The 25,220-nt window shown below is 32.6% G+C and overlaps 1 protein-coding gene across 1 annotated transcript in view; it reads right to left on the reverse strand.

Annotated features, from left to right (window-relative positions):
• The window catches only part of bchs (WD repeat and FYVE domain containing 3 bchs), a 232,023-nt gene that overhangs the window by 181,415 nt on the left and 25,388 nt on the right, over positions 1 to 25,220 (reverse strand). The window contains exons 3-9 of the mRNA XM_067264512.1: positions 24,358 to 24,460; positions 19,474 to 19,604; positions 12,116 to 12,324; positions 11,903 to 12,026; positions 9,227 to 9,501; positions 5,557 to 5,749; positions 53 to 239 (exon numbers count right to left, since the gene is read on the reverse strand). Coding sequence (XP_067120613.1) covers positions 53 to 239; positions 5,557 to 5,749; positions 9,227 to 9,501; positions 11,903 to 12,026; positions 12,116 to 12,316 — 980 coding nt within the window. The 5' untranslated portion in view covers positions 12,317 to 12,324; positions 19,474 to 19,604; positions 24,358 to 24,460. The remainder of the gene's footprint in view (positions 1 to 52; positions 240 to 5,556; positions 5,750 to 9,226; positions 9,502 to 11,902; positions 12,027 to 12,115; positions 12,325 to 19,473; positions 19,605 to 24,357; positions 24,461 to 25,220) is intronic.

The following is a 25,220-nucleotide window of genomic DNA, read 5'->3' on the forward strand; positions in this document are numbered from 1 at the left end:
TTATATTTTATTAAAACAATCACTGCAAAATATTTAAAATTAAAAAATTTACCTCAAAAGAAATTCTGAAAGAAAAATATATCCTTGACAAGAACGAAAATCATCCAATAGAGATTGTGAAACTTCACTTGAATCTTTCAAAAAACAGAAGACTGTAACAAACATTTCCACAATTTCTAAAGGAGATAATTCTTGAACTCTCTGCATATTCTCCACACATAATGAAACACATTCTTTATCTAAAAAGTGAATATTTTAATTATTAATTAAATAAACAATTAAAAAAATTTTGTTCTTTTTTTATTTACACATCTTTCTTAATATTTTCTTATCAACAAAAAATTATAAATCAACATTATGTGTTCTATTTTATCTATAATTTTCATGCTTATCTATTATTATAATAATTAAATACACTTTTTATTCAGTTCCATTATAATTTTCTTTCTAATTTTTTAATTTAAAATTGTGTAAAAGTTCTATTTTTCTCTTAAACATGGCAGAATATAGAAAATAAATAGTTGTTGACTTAAATAATTCATTTATGATGTTCTTATACTAATTAAAACACTCAGTACAATTCAACATAAGTTTAATTCTAAAATATGCTTTACTCTTAATTAAAATTTTGCTGATTTTATTGACAGAATATTAAAAATTTAATTTTAAATACAACACTGTATGAAATATGACAAAATAAAAATTTAAAGATAAACTTAGATGTGATAAATAGAATTTCTAAACAAAACAAATGATTATGTTCAAGATTTCAATGGTTAGAAAGTTAGAGAGATATGCAAATAATATACAGTACTAATATACACTCATTACCATAAAAATTAGCATATCAAGAAGTTGTTTTATCACTGCAAAACTTGGCATGCAGATAAGTCTCAAGCAGATATGGAAATAATTAGAGTTATAGCTTGATGGCTCATTGCAAAATTCCAGCAGAGAGCATTAAAGTGCATCCCCCTTGTCCTATAAAAAAAAAGCACACAAAGGTGTCCTGTTTGTAGTTTACCTGTTACAGAGGGATGGTCATCTCACCAAACAGACTGTCACCTAGGATGTTCTGATAACACTATAAGGTGTTGGGACCAGTGGACAACCCAGGCTCAGGATGCCCTCAGCAGTCCACTGACAGAGAGAATTGCCTAGTCCTCTGACAAGCATGCACACAGTCAACCATATCGTTGTCCGTCATACAAGGGCCTGTAATGATGGCACTATCTGTGGATGGTGCCATCATTACAGGCCCTTGTATCTGTCCATACCATTTCAAGGTGCCTGGGAGAACATTTGGTATTGCAGCAGCCATTAAGTGTGCTGCCATTGACAGCCATCCACCATTGCCTCCATTTAGAGTGCTGTTGCTGCTGTCAGGATTGAACCACAACAGAATGGAACTGGGTCGTCTACAGCAACAAATCCAGATTCAGTTTGGGCACTGACAATGGCCATGTTTATGTCTGGAAGCCCCGTGGTGAATGCCTCAATTCTGTCAACACTTTGGAGCAGCACACTGCCCTCACAGCTGTTGTGATAATCTGGAGTGCCATCACAAATGACAGCCAGTCACCTCTACTAGTGATCCAAGAGACAATGACAGCCCAGCAGTAGGTTAGTGACATCCTGCAGCCATATGCATTGCCTTTCATAATAGGGCTCCCAAGAGCCATTTTCCAACAGGACAATGCTCAATCATACACTGTAAGAGTGTCATAGGACTGCCTTTGCCACATTGCCACACTTTTCTGGCTTGCACAGTCCTCTAATTTGTCACCGATCAAACACGTATGGGTATTTGTCCAGGAGTGTGGCTGAACTAGAGAACTGATTTCAGTAACTGAGGACTGAGATGCCACAGGAGACCATACATGTGCAAAATGGTGTCCTGCCCACCCATATCACATCATGTACCAGGTTGTTCAATAAGTTTTGTCGTTCGATAAAAAAAACACAATTTTATGGTTTGAAATACATTTTATTATTCAATATAATTTCCCTGAACTTCAATACACTTGTTCCAGTGATCTTCTAATTTATGGATTCCATCCCTGAAGTGAGAATCCGGAAGACTGTCGAAATACGCTTCCACGGCTGCTATTACCTCTTCGTTCGATGAAAATCGTTTCCCACGCATGAATTTTTTAAGATGTGAGAACAGCCAGAAGTCAGAGGGAGCTAAATCTGGCGAATAGGGAGGATGTTGCAACAATTCGTATTTTAATTCACTGATTTTCGCGATGGTTTTTTGAGCTGTATGAGAGGGTGCGTTATCTTGATGAAAAATGATTTTTTTCTTCTGTAAACCAGGTCTTTTCTCACGAATTTTTACATCCAGCTGGTCCAAAAGATTACAATAATAGTCTGAGTTTATTGTTTTACCAGTTTGGAGATAATCCACGAACAAAATTCCTTTTGCATCCCAAAAAACTGATGCTAACACCTTCTTGGCCGATTTCTGGACCCTAACTCGCTTCGGAGCCGAAGTACCGGGTTCACACCACTCCTTAGCCTCTTGTTTTGATTCAGGATCATGATGGTAGACCCAAGTCTCATCCATAGTAATGAAACGACGCACAAAATCCTTTTTATTTTTTCTAAAATGCTCCAAATGTTGCTGAGAAAGTTGCATTCGAATGTGTTTTTGTTCCATAGTTAGCGAATGCGGCACCCATTGTGCACACAGCTTTCTGTAACCCAAAACATCAGCCAAAATATTGCTCACACTGCCTAATGAGATCCCTAGGGCTTCTACTAAATCTCTCTCAGTTAATCGACGATCTTCCAAAACCATATGCTGTATTTTTGCTACGATTTCTGGTGTTGATGCACTTTTTGGACGTCCTTCACGTGGATCGTCTTCGAGACTTGTATGGCCACGTTTAAATTCAGCAACCCATCTTTCTACTGTTCTAATTGAAGGTGAAGAGTCCTTATACACTTTTACCAATCGTTCATAAATTTGTTTTGGTGCTACACCTTCCAAAAATAAGAATTTTATCACTGCACGATATTCAATTTTTTCCATTGTAAAAAAATACACTGACACGTCAACTTTGAACAGCTGCAAATATAGAAATGAGTTGACAGATCTACATGAAACTTCACACGTGTTTATAAAAAAGTAGTACTATTTTTAGAGTAATAAAACGACAAACCTAATAGTGCCATCTCTTATTGAACGACAAAATTTATTGAACAACCTGGTATTCATGCTAGCAGTGACCCAACAGGGTAGTAGAATCTCCTTCTCACTTGTAGTTTTTCATGCAACAAATGATCCTTTTGCTTTCATTTCGTAATCACTTAGTTATATCACTGTTACACTCACCCATGTAAAATTTCATTTGATTCCAACAACTCCTTGGTGAGCTAATTTTTATGGCAATGTGTGTATAATTATGTTCTATTAGAAAAAATTTCACAGTACAGTAGAAGTTGTTAATCTGGCATCCACAAGATTAGTGTTATCAGATCACCAAAAATGCTAGATTACAAGATATTTTTGTGTTTGTACAAAATTTGATGCAATCCATGTGTTATCCAAACATTGCAGACATTGCTTAATTTTTTTGTATTGAGTTGGCCAAAAAGTTCATTTAGTTTTTAAATAAAAACAAAAAAACATTTATTTCCACCAATAACTTTATTGAACAACATATTCACTATTTTATTCCACTACTTTCTGTCCTTTTTTCAGACAACTTTGTAATTCCATCCTGCCAAAACTTTTTCTTTTTGAGCAAAGAACTATTCCAGGTGCCTTTTACAGTCTTCCAGAAAATTTAAATTTTTTTCCATTAAGAGGATTTTGCAAAAAGCAAAATAAATAAAAATCTGAAGATGCAATGTCTGGTGAATACAGTGGATGAATCAAAACTTCCCAGCAAAGCTGTAACAGTTTTTGCTTGGTCATCAAAGAAACATGCAGTCCTGATGGAAGATTATGCATTTTCTATTGATTAATTCTGGAAGCTTTTGTCAAGAGCTGCTTTTAGTTGGTCTAATTGGGAGCAGTACTTGTCAGAGTTAATCGCTTGGTTTTCTAGGAGTTCATAATAGGTAACTCCCTTCCAATCCCACAGTATACACAACATTACCTTCTTTGCATGAAGACCAGTCTTTGGTGTGATTGATGGCAGTTCATTTCTCTTGCCCCACAATCATTTGCCCACATTATTGCAAAATATTCACTTTTCATGACTCATTACAATTTGTTTTAAAAATGAAACATTTTTGTTGCATTTAAGTAGAGAATCACATGCATAAATACAGTCAAGAAGGTTTTTCACTTAACTTATATGGAACCCAAACATCAAAGTGATTAACATAATCAAACTGGTGCAATGATTTACAACTTTTGATTTAGATATTTTGAATATGTTAACTATCAGCTGTATGGTATAACATTGATTGTTCTTGACTAATGCCTTGATTTGATTACTATCAACTTCAAAAAACCTACCCAACCATGGAGCATCATCAAGTGAGAAATCTCCAGCACAAAATTTCAAAAACCATTTTTGACATATTCAATCAGTCACAGCATACCACATACAGCTTTTTCAGCACTTTAGTTGCACTTTTACCCTCTTGAAATAATAAAGCATATGTGAAAATGTTGTTTTTCTTCTTCTATCTTCAATTTTAAAATTTCCACTCAAAAATTCATCAACTTTGATAAGTTTTTCAAATGCACACTGATATGAAAGCTCACAATACACCTTTATTGTCCTCTGCTCCACAATACACTGCAGAGGGCTCTCGCATACAACCTAACAAAATTGTTTCGAATGAAGTTAAAGACAACTAAGTGCTAGTAGCACCATCTTACAGAAAAAAACCAAACAAACTTTTTGGCCAATCCAATATAATGATTTGAGAATTAATTATTATTAAAATAATTTCAATAATAATTAATACAGTAGAGCATCAATTATCCGACTTAATTGGGGACTAGGGTTAGTCGGATAACTGAAAAGTCGGATAACCAAAAAGTATGAAAAAATACATTATTAGTATAGTGTATTAGGCCTGGTTTAAATACTAGCCTCCCTTTTATGGTCGAACTAGTGCTGCCAGCTAAAACATGCAAAAATTTAACAAAAATAATATTAAAGTAGCCAAGACATAACCAAATGTTGTAGCGCCACATCACTAGCGGACATTTGAATTTGCCAACTAGAACGCGGTCAGTTAACTAAGAAGTCGGTTAATTGGGGGGTTGGATAATCGATGCTCTACTGTAATAACTTTATGAAAGAAAGTTCTTATTACATACGATAATTAACATCTATAATTTAAATATATATATATATATATATATATATTGTAAATATTGGGCTTGAAATGTAATATAATAAAATGTAAATATTAGGCTTGAAAATATTTTGTGTAGTTTTTAATATTGTGTTGGAATAAATAAATAATAAATAAATAAATAAATATATATATATTCCAACACAATATTAAAAACTACACAAAATATTTTTCAAGCCTAATATTTACATTTTTTAATCTGGTATCATAAATAAAATAGAATCTTACTGTGTATGTAGCTCACAACTGGTTGGGTGAGACCATGACGAGATAATGTCATCAAAACTTCTGCAGCACTTTTTCTCCACACAGTATTATGACTCGGACACCAACTAGTTATAGCACTGAACAACAAAGTTAAATCATCTTTACGAGCTAATTCCTCAGCAGGACATGAATGACTGCAGAGACGAACCAATACCTACAGCACAGTTTATAAATAAATAAATAAGGTAATTACATCATATAAGAACCAGAAAATAAAATGATAAAAAATTTAATTAGAATCTTTAAGGTTATGCAAATATGAATGAGGAAATTATATACACAAAACTTCTGATATTGGAAAGAAAAAACAAGAAACATCTGTATTCCAATCTGGGGAAACATTATGCTTAATAGTTACAGTAAGGTCCACATTTTTTGCAAAGGATGCCATTACTACAAGATGATCTATATCATCTTGTAGTAATGGCATCCTTTGCAAAAAGGAGGCAAGGTTTTGAAACCCCAAGATGCTGGGTGTGGATTGATGATAATTCACACACAGGGCTGCACTCATTAATGACTTACTTGATAGTGAAGATATTTGCCATGTGGAATTGCCAGCAAGATCTCTGGATCTAAATCAATAGAGCATGTGTAAGATGTTCTAGAAGAAAACTAGCATCTTACAGAAAAAACCAAACAAACTTTCTGGCCAATCCAATATAATAATTTGAGAATCCCATCAGCCTCCACCAGGAACATTCCAGAAGCTTTAAGCTGCTCTTGTTCAAAAATAAACTTTACTCATGAAAGAGCTAATAAACATCCTAATTAGCATGAGCAACTGCTGTGAATGTTGGAGTAACTTGTGTGCATGCAGGAGGCAACGATATGCCATATTAATTACTTTTTGTGCAAAAAAGATTTATGACAATGCTTAGTACTTTTTCTTATTGTTTTAGATTTAATGAAACTTTAGATTAAATTTTTGCTTTTCAATTGTTTTAATGCTTAAAATATACAACATTCTGCTTTTATGTTAAGTTCATGCTGTTCTGATCAATAGTTCCTGTGACAGAGACCAAATTAATAGTTATGCTTATTTTTTGGACATGAGTATATACAGTGTTTCCACAATATAAAAATAAAAGTTGTACTATTAATTGATCATTTCTGTTACCAGTTTCTGTGTATATTTAAGCCTAAAATGTTTTGCTTTTTTTTAGTAACTTATATCACACAAGGCATTCTTAGAAACTCTTAAAAACTAAAGAAAGTATTGCTTAAAATATTGATATGATGCAACAAAATAATGTTATATAAGCATTTCCTGCAGTTGCCAACTGAATTATCAATACATAAGTGAAACCAGAAAAGCTCTAAAAATCAGACTAAGAGAACATTTACATGCTATAAAATATCATTACACTAATTCAACAGTAGTCATACATTGTAATGGAGAAGATTGCAAGATCTCACTTGATGATGTTAAAAATTCTAAAAAGGAAAAAATTTATTAAAAGGAAATTATATGAACATTTAGAAATTAAAATAAATGAATATAAAATGAATTTAAATGATGATCTAACTATTAGTGAGATTTGGTTATATATATATTTTTTTTTGTATTTTTGTCAATTTATGTTGATTTTCACAGTGTAATTTGTACAATTTTATAATGGTTTTAAGAGCTTTTAATTTCAACCTTTTTGAAGAAAAGTTTTCAAACCCAATTTTTTTAATTGTTTATTAGCTTTTATTCAAAAATTTGTTTAATTTTTTTAAAATTTGTTTTAAATCTTACCAATTTGTAATTTTACCCATCTACAAGTAGTAAAATTTAAATTATTTTTTTTAAATTTTATTTATAAAATGTTTTTATTTACTTATCTACTTCAATTTTATTTTATACAGCATCTTTTTTTAAAACAAATTTTTATAACATATCCTATTAATTGCTCAATTTTTAATTTCAATTTGTATTCAATAATCAGCTAATGTAAGTAGAAAATATTTTTGATAAATATTATCTGTAAACACATACGGTGATGTAATTTATAACTACAGTAGAGCGTCGTTTATCCGAAAGCCAATCAACCGAAACATCGGTTAACTGAAAGCTTTCCAGTCGGATTGTGTCATGCTGAATCAAACATTTTTGATTCAGCATTATTCAGCAAAATTAGATTCAGATTCAGCAAAATTATACTTTAAGTTATTAACTTAAAGTATAATTTTTTATATTTTTCAATATATTTATTTTGTTTGTACAGAATAAAGAAATAATTTTTAACGATACAATAGTCACGATTATTATTATAAAAATTTTCATTAGGCTTTAAATCAACGAAAATTCAACACGAAGTGACATGCAATGGAGAAAAATTTTGACATGGAATAGATTAGTATATTTTTTCGTACATAATCAGTTATCCGAAAAATAAGTTATCCAAACAACCCGAGTCCCCAATTGATTCGGATAAACGATGCTCTACTGTATTATTCGTTTTGATAAGATCTGTATAAAAAATAAGGACTGAAGACCCAAAATGCATATCCACATCCAGTAATAAAGTCCATATTAATAAGAGTTTCTTGTGTGATATAAGTTACTAAAAAAAACCAAAAATTTTAGGCTTAAAAAAATTGCATTATTAAATAAGTAATTCAAACAAAATAGTATGATCAAATGATAATACCTAGCATAATAAAAGTAACATAAAATTTTAAAGGTTAATATTTATTTCAAAAAAATTTAATGTTAGTCTTCATCCATTTCATTACTTCTATTTAATTTCAGAATTCAGCTAGTCTACTTTGGCAAGCAGAGATATTACAATGTTAGTCATACATTTTAGTTATTATTTATAGTAATTTTTGTTAACTTTAAAAAAGATTTAATTGTTTATAAAGTTTCTTCAGCAATGAGGACTGCCCAATTATATATGAGCTTATTGCAAGTAACACTCCAAGGGCCTTCACAACTATGACATAAAACTTATCTAACCCATAATGGTACTTATGAGTTTTTTTTCATATGTCAACAACAATGTATCACTTAAACATCAATATATTTATGAATGATCATTGGTTATAGATTCTATACAATCAGTTACAAGTAAAAGTACCAGTTTTAGGAAAGACAAATATTTTTACATCAATTGGTAGTTTGAGATAATTGTTTAAATTAGTTCATTGGCAATATGACACTGGTGTAAAAATATAAATTTACATTATTATATGAAGATTATAAACATTTCTTTATGTATTTTCATACACATTATTCAATTCATATTCATATTCATTTCATAGAAAAGAATATTTGTCAGATTATGTAACAGAATTAAACTGTAGAACATATGTTATTTTTCACAGATAAACTAGCCTCTGTAGTTAATTTGCTGAATTAATCAGTGCATCTTTAACAGGAGGATGTAGTTGAAAAAATACTCATGTTTTTGACCTGGTTAATGGACCATCTTCAGATATGGACAGATGAAAGCAGAACACCAGTGTCAGTTAGAAAAAAAAATGTTGTGTATCTGAAGATGTGTCAAAAACATTAGCATGCTTTCAACTGTTAAAGGTACACTGATTAATTTGATACACTATTTTTCTATTATAATGTACTTGTTTTCAATTTATATAATTTATGTCTAATAATGTTTATATACTAAGTTACAAATTTTACCTGAACAAATACTTTTTGTAATAAAATACGTCTCTCTTTAGGAGTAAATTCACAATCTGGAGCAAGATCATCAGCATTTTCTAATTCTGGTAAATCAAAAAATAAATACAGGCACTTGACTAGTGTTGAAGGTAATGAGGCAGATGTCATAACTTCTACCAATGAGCTATCACCAGCAGCTAGTAGATTGATAGTAGTCAATAACATCCATCCATTGCTCTGCTCTTCTGTACTTTCTATTTCCAAAAATTTTGCAATTGCACAACTTGCCGCTTCTAGAAGAACATATTTAAAGAAATGTTGCATTTTATAACAGAAAGACAAACTTTATAACAAAATTATTGTAGTTTACAATATACTTTAATAATAATGATTTTTTTTTTAATTCTAAAATAAATGATGTGACAATTTAATTCCTGGAATGGCCACAGTGTCACCTATGTGGCAAAATAAGCAGAATCACATTGACATGTTTCAACTAGTACATGTGTAACCTGCAGACCAGAAGAGTCATTCACAAGTGAGCAATATAAAAAGTAATACAACAAAAAACCTTTAAAAGCACATACAAAATAATACAATTCTGTAAGTTTTGTAGAAAAATGAGTAACAGAAATTTGATGCAATGCATTAACAAAAAATTCTGTGAAAATTGGCAAAAATGTTACTAAAATGTTACAGCTGTTGACATATGGTAAAGATGCAAAAAAAAAAGTCATATATATTTGGGTGGCATAAGAAATTCAAAGAAGGATAAAAAGATTTGAACAATGATGTCAAAAATAGACAGCAAAAAATACAAACAACAGACATAAATGTGAACAGAATGAGTGCTTTGATGCAGTCAATTAGATGATCAGATAATTAAGTGGGTAATTAATGACACAGGAATTACAGATAAATAAGGAAGCAATAACACAAATTAAATAATGGTAGCAAAGTTTGTACCTTGAATGTTGACAGGTGAACCAAAACAGAGGCAGCTTGAATTTGCGATTAATCTTTCTGCAACATGTTTAGCAAGTTATTGCAGATGACAAAATATGGTGTTTACAGTTTGACCCAGAACCAAAAGAGCATGCAGTGTAAAACACTGTGTGAGAAAAGCATGAAAGTCATCTTCACAGTCCAAAATCATGTTTGTGTGTTTTCTGATCACAAGGCGATAGTTAGTCTATCATGAATTCATTGAACAGAAACAAATGGTCAAACAAAAAATGCTATTTTGAAGTTGCTGAAAAAATTACAAGATTCTATTCAAAGAAGATCTACACTGTAGCCTGACATAAACCATCCATCGTGATACTACCTAAAGCCATAATGTGGTCAGAATTTGTGACTTCCTGTCTAAGAAATCAATTACCAAATTGGATCATCCACTTTATTCACTTGACCTGACCACTTACAATTTCTGGCTCTTCCAAAACTAAAAACTGTCATGAAAAAACAAAGATTTTTAGTGTCTTTAAATCCAGTGTAATGTGACAAAGAAACTTAAGAATATTCAAGAAACAGAGTTTCAGTATGTTTCAATGGTAACAGCATCTAACTAAATGCATAGCTGCTAAAGCAGATTACTTCAAAAGTAACAGTAACCACTTGTCACAAGTATGAGCATATTTTTTCTACAGGTGCATTTTGGGAATTAAATTTTTACACCTTATAACTAAAGAAAAAACTTTAGCAAAAGTTTTATCTTTTCTGTATATAAATTGTACTGTATTGATTATATTTGTTTCATTTTTAAATTATTTTTACAATAAAAAATATTTGTTACATTATAAAAATGGATATAAAACACCTGAAAGCCCAATAATTATATTAAAGCCAAATGATTACAAGATTAAATTAGGCTACATTACTGCTTCTAATAATTATTAAATATCATGTAATTTAACGTAGAGGTGTTAGGCACCATCTTGTTTTTAATTTAACAATTACGAGTAAATTAATATTTAATAACTAGTATGGTTATATTTAAATTAAATGTATCTGGAAGTGAGGGATCAAATGGAGGTCTAGGTAGCATAACTGGCAACACATCTGCATGGTAGTGGCAGTTGTGAGTTCAAGTTCTTCTCTGAGCCAATTCTTTTCTTCCAGAATTCTCTAAATTATTTTATAAATATTAATTCAATTATAATTATTAAATTTAATAATAATGGCATCTAATACTTATCTCTAGTGCCAAATTATGCAGTATCTAATAATTATTAGTAGTGGTAATGCAGCCTAATTTAATCTAGTAATCATTTGGCTTTATTATAAAAATGTTTTGTGACATCTCAAAAATAATATTTTTGATGTTTCTTCATATTGATATAACAGTGATAGTACCAAATGATCTACTGAATTTTATTGGGCTATATTAAAGCTACTTTAATGATCAGAATCAAAGCAATTTGGCTAGATATAGACAGTCATCACCTCTTGATAAATTTAATAATTAAAAATAAATTAATTTTAAAATTTAATTTAGACTATTCTGGAAAAAGAGAATCAGCTTAGAGCAGGACTTGAACTCACAACTCCTGCTTGTAGTGCAGTTGCAAGTTAAAGTAATAAATCAAGTAAGAAATAAAAATCACTGCTAAACTATTTTAATTAAAAAATTTACATTCAAATACATTCAAGTTATAAGAGCAGATTTAGTATTCTGTAAATAAAATTAAATACCTGTACTCTGATTTGAAGCACGTCGTCTTATTTCAGAAACCATTAATCTTGAGACTAGTTGACAGAATGTTAAGGTATCATTGAATTTTTCCATTAGATCACTTGCAGGACAATTACCAAATACCTATGTTAAAATTATATATTGAATTTAAATAGATAATTATTCATTTTTAACAATAATAATCATGTTTTAAATATCAGTATATTCATTACTTTGCAAAATAATGGTAACATATTATAAAGACGTTGCTCTTGTTCTTGTTGATTAAGAGGATGTGGAGGATGGGCTAATTCTACAAATAATTTATGAAGATGCATCAAACCTAATGCTGTATGTTGAGTATTTGGAGGAGGATCTTCACCCATTGCAGCACCACGAGAGTGTCCAACCAAAAGTCTTCTCATAATATTCATTTTTAAAACTATATAATTGTAATAAATTTATGAAATAATTTATATCATCATTTTTAACTAGTTTTCTCTTTATTTAATAATTTTATTCAGATAATTATTTATAAACTTATCAAAAATGGCAAAAATAATTTATTTTTCATAATTAGTATAGCTTATTTTATACTTTTATGTAAAATTATCAATTTTTGAATAAAAGACATATTATAAACAAAACAAATAAGCAATGGATACTGATTAATTTCACAAGACAACTAACTTGATAACCTAAAACCAGCAATAAGAACACTCACTTTAAAACAGCAGACATCTTCCATCTTGAATGGACATTGTCAGACTAATGTTTAAAAATAAAACTGTATGTTTTGGAACAAAGTAATTCAAATATGTAGCTGCTTGCTGATTGATAGACATGGTTTCAGTGAAAAACTCATAGAAACATCAATGTTTAAGGGAGGTGAAAGTGTATTTTCAATACAGTTGGGAAAGTGTCGTTATCATTGAAGTTGATGGCCACTTTTCTCAAAGATGCCTTGTATATGACCATAAGACCAAATAATGGATCATAGGAGAACTAAATGGTCCAATGGAGAATCATGGTCCATTTTGACTGGGCCAAGATTCTCCATTAATAATCCAACAGAGCACAACTCTGATATCTAGTACCTAGAACTTATGAATGTAAGGTAGCTTCAAGAAAAGTGGCCATCGATTTCAAAGATTAATAAAGAATCATTGCACACTGGAGTAAGATGCAATAAATCTCACATAAACCTGTAACCGGCGTGAAGTACAAAAATTTGTCCAAGCAAAAGTTTTTGGATCCCTCCTGGGTCTTTCTTCAAGCTACAAATTGTTTGTAACGATTAATCAGAATGAAGACCAGCCGTTTAGAACGAAATTCCAAATTGCAAAATTTGAAAACAGAAAGAAATCACATGCACATTAGGTTTCGTAAACTAAAGTCATTACATAATGTTCGGCTTCTTATAAAAAACGGTTTCTGTATTTTTTACAAACAAAAGTTGGTCTCAGAAGGTTGACTGGTGAAGAAAAATGAGCATTGTTATTCCCTAAAATTTTTTAATAAGTACACTGATCTGGTTTTTATAAGAAGCCGAACATTACGTAATGACTTTAGTTTACGAAACCTAATATGCATGTGAATTCTTTCTTTTCAAATTTTGCAATTTGAAATTTCATTCTAAACAGCTGGTCTTCATTCTGATTAATCGTTACAAACAATTTGTACCTTGAAGAAGGACCCAGGAAGGATCCGAAACGTTTGCTCGGACAAATTTTTGTACTTCATGCCGGTTACAGGTTTATTTGAGATTTATTACAAAGATGATGACACTTTCCCAACTACTTAGAAATACCCCTCCACCTCCCTTAAAGCTTAATGTTTCCACAAATTTTCCATTGGAACCATCTCCACCAATCAGTAAACAGCTACATATTTGAATCTGTTTGTTACGAAATGTGCGGTTTTATTTTCAAACATTAGCTTGACAATGTCCACTCAAGATGGAAGAAAATGTTTGTTGTTTTAAAGTGAATGTTCTTATTGCTGGTTTTAGGTTATTGAGTTAGTTGTCTAAAAAAACAAATAAAATATAATATAATAAACAAAAACAAAACAATCTCCTAAGCATCATACAATAAAATTGATGATCTTCTTATAAATCTAATATCATTTTATCAATTGCAAATGTACAATATTAAAATTTACATATATGTTATGGACAAAGTGATTAATCGGGCATTATGAATAATGACCAAAAAGGGTGCACACAGTGTGATAAATATTGATTAATTTATCAAATTGACCAGTCATTATGAATACTGCTATCACCTAGTTGGGCAAAGTGATGATAATACATTGAGGAGTGATCATCCAACATACATTAGTGTGAGAATTGGGAGTTAAGCGACGAGGCTTACCCGGTTTCAGACGATGAGAAGGTGAGTCCTGCTCATGGGGTCAGTGGATGGCAATTTAGGAGGGCAAAAAAAAAAAAAAAGAATGTCTCGAGTGGGAGGTCGATAAGGATAAGTCGATAAAATGTCGGTTGTGTTTGAGTAATCACACATATTTAAGATACTCAACAGATTTAATAAAGATACTATATAAAGGATACATATACTAATAATAATAAAAATAATAATAATAATAATAATAATAACTCTCCCGTGGTCACCACCTGGTCGTGGTGGGAGAGCCCAGTAATTTTACTGATCCATAGGGCAATGCAGGCTGGAGCACAAGCTCCTGGTAGGGACACCCATGCCAGTAAGGTCTATGGGGAGAAATGAAGCTAAGAGTGACCACGCCCACATTCTGTGGAGATATTCATCATGGTAATAACTAGATCAAAGTGTGATACCGGCTCGGACGTCGCCCGGGTTAACAAGGTCCGCGTTCGTGGGTTAGGCAGAGGCTCACGTTCGAAAAATAGGTCACAGTCTCCCTTGGTTACCGGTGGCGAAAGCAGCACCGGCCCAAGCATGGCTACTGCAATGCCCTCAACAGATGTGAGGAACCAACCCAGCCTTGGTGTTTCTGTGGCAATGCATCCACAGACCACAAAGGCTGGAAAACCACGCCAACGGATGAAATGGACAGTAGAAATGAACGAGTTTATCATCCGTACTTATTACACCATCACAAAACTCGAAACAAACATGACAGCATACAGACAACAACTACACCATAGATTCACACAACAGTATCCTCATCTCACTGTCACCGAACAAAGGGTTGTTGATCAAAAAAGAACAATTATACACAACAACCTTATTCCACAAACAACACTTGAACTTATCAAACAACAGGTTGCTGATCAAATACATCAACAGACAGAAACATCTAACATTAATGAAGATCATGTAACCTGTCAGGATAATCCAGCAACAAGCATTGATAATAACACACATACAACAATTACCACTAATGATACTACAGACACTTCCTCATCCATCACTGATAACATAGACTTGGATTTAGTTAATACGCTCTCACTTATATTTCAGGAAACACTCACTAAATATACAGGTACAGATCCCACACAACGACCACGAATACCAAAAATCAACACGTCAAAGGAAGTAGGAAAAACACTAAATTATGTAAACACTCACTTACTACCACACTACATTCATTCAATTTCTACACTCGCAGACATTCATACATTAGTTTATGCTGGGGCAGTCACAGTAGTGACACACCATGGACTGAAAGTACAATCACAGACAAATACACAGAAAACACAATTCTATCACAAGCCTGCCTGGCAGAGAAGAATAGAAACACAAATAAATGACATTAGACAGCAATTAGGCAGGCTGACACAATACACTAAAAACAACATAACACCCAAATTAAGGAAACAGCTCAAAAACATTTTCAAGAAAATAAAAACACACACAAAACACGAACATCACAACACACGCATTACAGAATACATTGATACACTAAAACAAAAACTTGCTGCCAAAGCACGTAGACTCAAACGATACAAAACATGTACACTACGAAAACAACAAAATAAATTATTTACAAACAATGAAAAACTCTTTTACAGACAAATTAATAACAAAGCAAACACTGTTACACAGCACAGTGGCACACCAACAGAAGAAGAACTCACAACATATTGGTCCTCTCTTTGGTCCAGTGCTGTCACGCACAATGCCGATGCAGGCTGGATCGAGGAGGAGAACAGAAACTTGCACAACATACCAACTATGCCCTGTGCTGAAATAAACATACATGATTTCCAATACACTGTTAACAGAACACACAACTGGAAGACACCTGGTGTAGACAACATTCACAATTTCTGGTACAAAAAGTTCACATCACTGCACCAGGAACTAGCTAAACACCTAACACACATCATCATCAATCCACAAGACATGCCAAATTTTCTTACTCAGGGCATCACCTACATGAAACCTAAAAACAACAATACCACAGACCCCACACAATACAGACCAATTACATGTCTTCCAACACTGTACAAATTATTGACATCCTGTATTGCAAACAAAATATACAAACATGTTGAAGAACACGACATTCTAACAGAACAACAAAAAGGTTGTCGTAGAAACCACAGGGGATGCAAAGAACAGTTACTCATAGATTCAGTCATTCTACGGCAAGCACACAGACAACACAGAAACATACACATGGCATATATAGACTACAGAAAAGCATTCGACAGTGTTCCACACAGTTGGCTGCTACATATCCTACACATGTACAAAATACATCCATCACTCATTGCATTCTTTCAAAACACTATGCAGCACTGGAGAACAACACTACATCTCAGGGTTCAGTAACACTTCCATACAAACAAACCAAATTTTTATTAGGCGAGGAATTTTTCAAGGAGATTCCTTGAGTCCTCTCTGGTTCTGCTTAGCCCTGAACCCATTATCCAACATGTTAAACAACACGCAATATGGTTACAATATCAGACACAAAAAAACAACACAGTTTACACTGTCACATCTCATGTACATGGATGACATAAAACTTTATGCATCCACACAAAAACAACTTCATCAACTCCTACAAATCACACATTCATACACCAAGGACATACAAATGGAATTTGGCCTAGATAAATGCAAAACAGTTCACATAGAAAAAGGAATCCTGAAGAAAGAAGATTTTGCACTTGGAAATGGAGACGTTATTGAATCCATGGAAGAGGGCGAGTTCTACAAGTATTTAGGATTCCAACAGGCCAAACTAACAGAACATACACAAATAAAGCAAAGATTAATTAAAGAATACCAAAGTAGGTTAAATGCTATTCTCAGAACACAATTAAATGCAAAACACACAGTTAAAGCAATAAACACATATGTCATCCCAGTACTCACATATTCTTTTGGAGTTATACATTGGACTCACACTGATCTTGAGCAACTCCAAAGGAAAACAAGAACAACACTTACTAAGCATAAACAACATCATCCTAAATCTGCCACAGAAAGATTAACCCTTCCACGTAAAGATGGCGGACGTGGCCTGATTGACATAGTTAACCTTCACTACAAACAAATACAGTCACTGCGAGAGTTTTTCTACAAAAAACAAGAAACATCACAATTACATAAAGCAGTAACTCTAGCAGACTCGAATAACACACCATTAAACTTACACTCACATCATATGGACACAACACAACATATAAAAAGCATAGACACCATTAAGCAATCGTGGGCTCGAAAGGCACTCCATGGCAGGCATCCTTACGATCTGGCCCAGGATTTTGTTGACAAAACTGCGTCAAACAGCTGGTTAGCTCGGGGATGCCTCTTTGGGGAGACGGAAGGATTCATGATTGCCATACAGGATCAGGTCATAAATACTAAAAACTACAGAAAACACATACTCAAAGATGCAACACTCACAAATGACACATGCAGAAAATGTCACATCATGCCAGAAACTATACAACACATCACGTCTGGTTGCAAGCTCTTGGCACAGACAGATTATTTACACAGACATAACCAAGTAGCAAATATAATACACCAAGAGCTTGCAAAGAAACACAAATTATTAGACATCCACGAGCCATACTACAAGTACATTCCACAGACAGTATTGGAAAACAACACGCACAAAATGTACTACGACAGAGCCATAATCACAGATAAAACAATTTACCACAACAGACCAGACATTACACTCATTGACAAACACAATAAAATCACATACATTATAGACATATCCATTCCAAACACTCACAATATACAAAATGCATGCACTGAAAAAATTAGCAAGTACACAGAACTCGCCCAGGAAATAAGGCATCTGTGGAGGATGGATGGGGTGCTTATTGTACCTGTAGTTCTCTCCTCTACAGGTGTCATACCACACACACTACACAAAAGCCTGGGCACATTAGAATTGAATAGAAACACATACATCACTCTACAGAAGGCCACTATATTGAATACATGTCATATTGTGAGAAAATTCCTGAATACAGACACACACACTGACACACTTCTTTAATTTCTGTTTTGGTTACTATGCCTTGACTTTGGTCCGGCATAGTACTTAGCCACCGGTGTTAACCGAGTATATCTAACTTAACCCAACAAAATAATAATAATAAAAATAATAGTGACGACAATAATCCTTAACGGAATTGCTAATAAGGCAGTTAGTGGGGTTATGCTGTACGTATTCACAATCTGAGAAAAGCTTTTAATCCCCTTTATCTATTCTTAACTAGACCTCGATCAACTGAGGGAAGAGAGAGAGAGTTCTAATTAATAAGTCAAGAATTCTGTCGTCGTCGTCATCAATCAGTGTCGAAGGGACAGAGGATGAACGTTGGTCAGTTCTGGTCTAATATCCTTGACATCATCCTCCCTAATGGAGGTGCGAGCCCTCTTTATACCAAATTCAAGGGGGCAAGAACTGTCATACTGGCAGGATTTATACGCACACCTGTTGGTGCATTCATGTCTGGATCTAGCTAGTACGGACGCCAGCAATTGAGATGTTTGTTTAAATTATAGACATAAGTTCTTTGCAGAGGTGAATTTAAAATTTCTATAGATTTGACAGCTCTTACCTATCAATTAGCATCTAGCTGACAATAATTTCTACAACTTGGTCAACAATCTCAATATTGTTTATGTCAAACGTCGCGCTCGACGACAAGCTAGGTGATTTATTGCTGTAGCCACGTGTCACGTGCAACCAAAGGGGGGATTAAAAAACATCGCCTATTCCCATCTTGTTGACTCTATCGTCTATCGAGTTACCATAATATAAACGATTGTTCCTTTCTTGTTGATATATATATGTATATTTTAACAATTATTTCGAAGAGATCATTGCAGTCGTTGACCTTGGAAGGCCTCCTTAAAATTCTTACATAAAATTAAGAGGTTTATAAAAAGAGCAATACTATACAAAAAGGGAAAAGGAGGGTTTCAGACCCTCACCTAGCCAATTGGCACTCTGAGTTGCGCATGTGTATCACGTTGAGTGCGTATCACATTTAATACTGAATTTTAAACTCTTTTCATGTATTTTTCTACAATACAATTATGTAAGATTAGGAAATTAATCTGACTCCATCGGTTTAAGTAATTTAATACTTTAAAATCATTCTTACCTTTCTACTCCAATTTCTTATTCACTAGAGTCTGTTTAATAATGATAAAGTCATTTTTGATTTTTTTAATTACATGCTGTTTCAAATGTGGTCAAATCATATAGATTACCATATGAATTTGGAAAACAATTCTGTATAAAAAACAAAAATATGTAATTAAAATTTAATAATCTAAACATTTTTAAAAGAAAATAAAATATTTTAATTTTCTTCTTTAAATCAATCATATTATGAGCTAATCCATTAAATAATGAAATAAAAACTTTTAAAATTTGCACAACTATATTTAAAATTTTATTTTTAAAACAATATATAACTGTTTTACATTAAGCATGTTATTTCAGAACAGTATAACAAGAAAATTCAACTAAAATATATAACAAGTATAAAGAACAAAGAAATAAGAACTAAAGTATAACAAGAAAATCAAATGTTTTAATAAATGGCATCAATAACCAAAAATCCAGCAAGTACCAACAAATTTAATCAGAAACTAACATTTTCTACTGTTTTTAGCGGTCATCTTCAGATTATGAGTTTGAAATTAGACCTAAAAATAAATAAATAATTTCAAACTGATGGTATACAGATATAATTGGTATAATGTCATTCACATGCATGCCATTGGTTACATAATGAAAAGATAATCTGTAGGCTATGTAAAACATGCAGATACTATTCCTGTAGGTGAATCTGTTTATTAGAACAATGTTCAGATCCACCTACAGGAGTGGAATCCTAGACTATATTAACAACGCTCAGTGCACCATCCCTCCTAATAGATATAATAGATATCTGGAAAAATTTCACAACAGGTTGGTTCTATTCTCTGACCCTCTCTCGTTGATACATTATGCATAAGCAAAGCCACCATACCAGCCCCATCTACACCCTAGATCTTTACATTTGCCAACGTACACAAACTAGCACACGGCTATAACCTGTAATGGACAAATCCACATCTACAATATGTATCAAAAGAATTGTCAACAAGTTTATAACTGACCACCTTCTTATATATCCACACATCACCACTAACATAATCATCAGCTTAACAACGTAATGTTTCATGGTGACAGGTATTTCACTTTACTGCACATGATTTTCAATCTTTATATCCTGACATAAGGTGGCATTGTGTTCAGACGTGTGTGTGTGAGCTCCCGTGGTTTTTTGGTAAAAGTTTTAAAAAGGATTTATCTGGTTTTGTTTTCTGTGACAGATTTTTCGTTTGCTGACCAGCCGATACCCCTTCCCACCAATTTTCGTGGACCTAGAACCCGCTGTCCTTTTTTTTTTTTTTTTTTTTTTTTTTTTTTTTTTTTTTTTTTTTTTGTGGCCAGTGAAAGACTGAACCTTGACAACCCACTGGTTGGTAAAGCTTAGCTTTCTTTCCACTTTGTAACTTTAATTTTCTAACTAGATAATGGCAAGAAAAATTTGCTATTTAAATTTAAACTTAAAGTCAATTTTATTTTCCCAAAATTAGTCATTTCATTTCTATTCATTTTGGTAATAATTACCTAAAATGGCCGTGAAGTTGTAACAGTCAACGTTATAATGGTCATTCGGGAGGTTTCAAGAGCCTTTTGGTTTTTGCTGTCTTATCCTTGTTTTTCAACTGATATTAGGTATATATATATATATATATATATATATATATATGTATAGTCTCTATCTTTCATTTTATATGGCTCGTTGTGTTTAAACTTTACCACGACTTTTATTAAACAGTTATTGGCCACGCTTCAAGCTGTTAAAGCAGGTTTCAAAAGGTGGGTCTAGTCCAGTAGATTCAGATAACTAGTGTTAAGTTGCTGATCGGTTACGCTTTCGGCTCACCACTGTTCTGGGCCATAGGACATTTTTAAATTACAAGGCTTAATTTGCCGCAACTTGGCTTTCCAGTATCAAGCTGATTATCTGTTTTTGAGTCTCCTGGCTTTCAGTTCTGGGTATATCATCTATCAAGACAACAACAGACCCTATGGGGGGATGTTTTTGGCTTGATAGATGATATACTGCCACTCGTCAGGAAGGATAAGCTTCCTGACAAGTGGCGCGTTCTTACCAACTATCATGCTTTCACATTTATCTGTGTTAATGGGTTGCCTATGTTTAATACTCATTGGTGAATGTTATTAAGAATGTCATTGCATATGTCCTGTAAGCGTTCACTGTTCCTGTGTGAAACTAGGATAATTGTGTCATCTGTATAGCCGTGCGGCAGCCAGGAGGCAGAGTGTCGTTTAAGTGCAGAAGACCAGAACCAGATCTGGATTCCTGAGGGCAAACTCGAGTTATGGGTATGACTATGTTATTTTGTGTTATATAAACATCTGCACTCCTGTTGCTAAGATAGGATTGAAAAAGTTTGTAAAGATTTTGAGAGCAGTAATGAGCATGTAATGTGTGCAGGATAAAAGGCCACTAGGCAATATCGAAGGCACCTCTAAAGTCAATAGAGATGATTGCAGTATGCTCATTGTTTTCTTTAGCCTGGTGGATGTAGTTAATGACCTGATGGATGGCATCTACTGTACCTTTGTTTTTAGAGAAGCCAAACTGATTCTGATGCACGGCTCCATGCTTGCATAGATGCCATGTGATCCTATTAATCATTAGACTGTCTAACACTTTTCCCAGAGTTGGGAGAAGGCAGATCAGCCTGTATTTTTTGTAAGTGTTATTGCTGGTGGGTTTGGGAATCAATTTGACACATATGACATAAAGAAAAATATTGAAAATATAATGGATTTTCATTTCCTACGGGATGACCATGAGACAGATCAAGAGGAACAGAGACAAATGAGACAGAGGAGCCACCAGGAACAGAATCAGCCATACAATGCACCCTTCTCTTTCTTCAAAGTGAGTAAGGCAATTAACTCCATGATAAACAGAAAATCTCCGGGATTGGACAGTGTAACAGCAGAGATGGTAAAGGAAGCTGATAAAGAAATACCCATAGCCTTTGTTCACTTACTCAATGAGTGCTTGAAGATGGGCCTCTTCTCGACAAATTGGAAGATCAGAAATGCAAAGCTCATCCCCAAACAAAAATGGTTGTTTATATTTGGAGATGAGCACTACAGATCAATTAAGTCTCCTGCTAATGATTGGCAAGGTGGACAGACTATTAATAAATAGAATAAATCAGCACCTACATAAAACCGGAAACATGAATAAGAACCAGTTTTAGACCAGGCAGATCAACAACAGAAACAGCACAAGCAAAGAACTTCATACACAAGGCATGGGGACAAAACAAACACGCCTATTTGATTAGTATAGATTTCAAGAAGGCGTTCGACCACCTATGGCAATCAAGTGTCATAGGCCCCAGTTTTGTGGCCTAGACACAGGTATGGTAAATTGTAAACTCTCTCTCTGTAATAGTAACGGACATAATACAAACCCTAAGTCTTATTTAGATGTGTACCGTATGAACTTTCATGCTGTCTAATAAATGTTTTCACTGCTTTAAGTGGTTTCTTCTAACTGAATCTTGTCATTTCTTTCTTCATCCTCTTACTCCTAGCCTCATATATGAGACCACATCAGTACCATTCACTAAAAACACTCAAAAACTCTAGTAGTAGGCATAACCTACTTGGTATCAGGAATTTCCAAGTGTAATCACTTACAATCAGTGACAAGTATAAGACCCCAGAAAATATCTCACATAATGAAGACAAAAAAATGTGATCAAATTTTAAAATAAACAAACAATATTTATCAAAGCAAACAAAAAGACAATGTAAGCTGTTTTCTTCATTCGTTAATTACTTGACTAAATAAAAATTTATATATATAATAATTGCTTGTATTATTTACCATAGTTCTGTGCAAATAAGAGCATGCTCATACATGTGAAAGTTTTTTGCTTTTTTATTTTGTGACAGTTTCTTGCTGTTATAAGTAAAGCAAGACAGGTATTTTTCAAATACCTGTTCTGCTTTACTTATAACAGCATACCTTGCATAATTGCATATATGATCATTTCACTGCTGTGTCTATGTAAATTAAATGTAAATATATTAATACAGTATATATTCGGTGACACTATGGGTAACCATTATTAAAAATAAAAAACCAAAATAAAAAAATTCTTCCAATGCTGTAACAGATTTTTTAAAATACAGACATTTTTAGGTACTCTGCAGAATGTAGTGCCTATTTTGTCCCATCTATAAAAACACTCTTATATATGCAAAAATATGACAAATTTAAATAATTGCTTGTATTTAAATTGCATCTTGTAATTGTGACATTGACACAATTACAAGGTGCAATTTTTAATCATCTTTTAATTTAAAAAAATCAAATGACTTCCATTCTAGACTGAAAATTCATTTGCAGTTAATCAGAGTTTCTGGCCCATAAGTTTTCCATATCTGTCTAGAGTTTAGTGGTGACTTGCACCTGTACAATATACTTCTTTTGATAACAATCACATCATGCCAGTCATCTCATCTATCTAACTCCATTCTTAAGAAAATTTTGAACTGAAATCACAACTTCTGGTCCATACTAGAAGTTTATATATAGTTAATCAGGGCCTCCAGCCTTAAGCTTTCCATATCTGGTCTCAATTTTCATCCATCTAACATCATTCTCAAGATTAACAAAGAACCAACAGAAGAACAATAGTGAGAAAGTATAGATCTGCAAATTTGAAAACTGCAATCCAATAAACAGAGATCTGTTTACAAAAAATATTTGGAAAACTATTATTATTAAATTAGCATCTTTCTCTAACTCTGGTTAAATATAAAATGTCATCATTTTTTCAACTAGTTTTGAAAATATTGCAGGCAAATCTATTTAAAAAAATGTAAATTTATTTTTGTTCAAGGAAATAAAAATTACTTTGAAACTTACTTTTATGCTAATGAAAACTTTCTTATTTCAATTTTTTCATCATGATTACAGCACTCAATTAGAATTTGATGAGATTTTCAATAAATCTAATGCTCTTGAACAGCTATAAAAAAGATTAAAGTTTTAACTAAAAATAATTTGTAAATTTTCAAAATACATTTTTTATTTTTATTCGTCTTTTATTAATTTAATTGATGAATAAAATAATTCCATACTAAATCTATACAGTTCAACTTAAAGTTTTTATAATCAACTTTGATTTTAACAAAATTTTGTATTTGTTAATTTATTAAGAATAATTAAAAACTGTCCTAAGATCAGAAAGTGACAAGATAAAAGCAGTAATGTAATACAAAAGATCCTTTTGATCAACAGTGTTGGAATGAATTTAAATATATTAGAGTATCACTATTATTTCATTATTTAATATATACTAGTAAAAATATTACTTGATATTATTTAAATAGCAAAATTGAAATCATTTAAATTAAAATGATCTGAATTGAGATAATTAGAACAATGATGATAATAACAATTATTATTATTTCATTACTTAATACAGTCGAGTCTGCATAAGTCAACACCACAGGAGAAGTGGAAATGTGTTGAGTTATCCGATGTGACGACTAAAGCAAAGTTGGACAAAAAACCACAAAACTACAATTAGGAAAATACAGCAGTGCGTTATACAGTAGTATAGGCTTACAATACATTGTGTCCTCCATTTACAATTACAGTAGAGACTCGTAAATCGGAACCCCGGTAATCGGAATCGCCGGTAATCGGTACAATTTTCAGTCGGACTGTGTCGTGCTGAATCAAACGTTTTTGATACTAAATTTACTTCTAAAGTATAATTTTCA

This window comes from Centruroides vittatus, unplaced genomic scaffold, assembly GCF_030686945.1.
Source record: "Centruroides vittatus isolate TY-2023 unplaced genomic scaffold, ASM3068694v2 contig_19, whole genome shotgun sequence".
Taxonomy (NCBI): Eukaryota; Metazoa; Arthropoda; class Arachnida; order Scorpiones; family Buthidae; genus Centruroides; species Centruroides vittatus.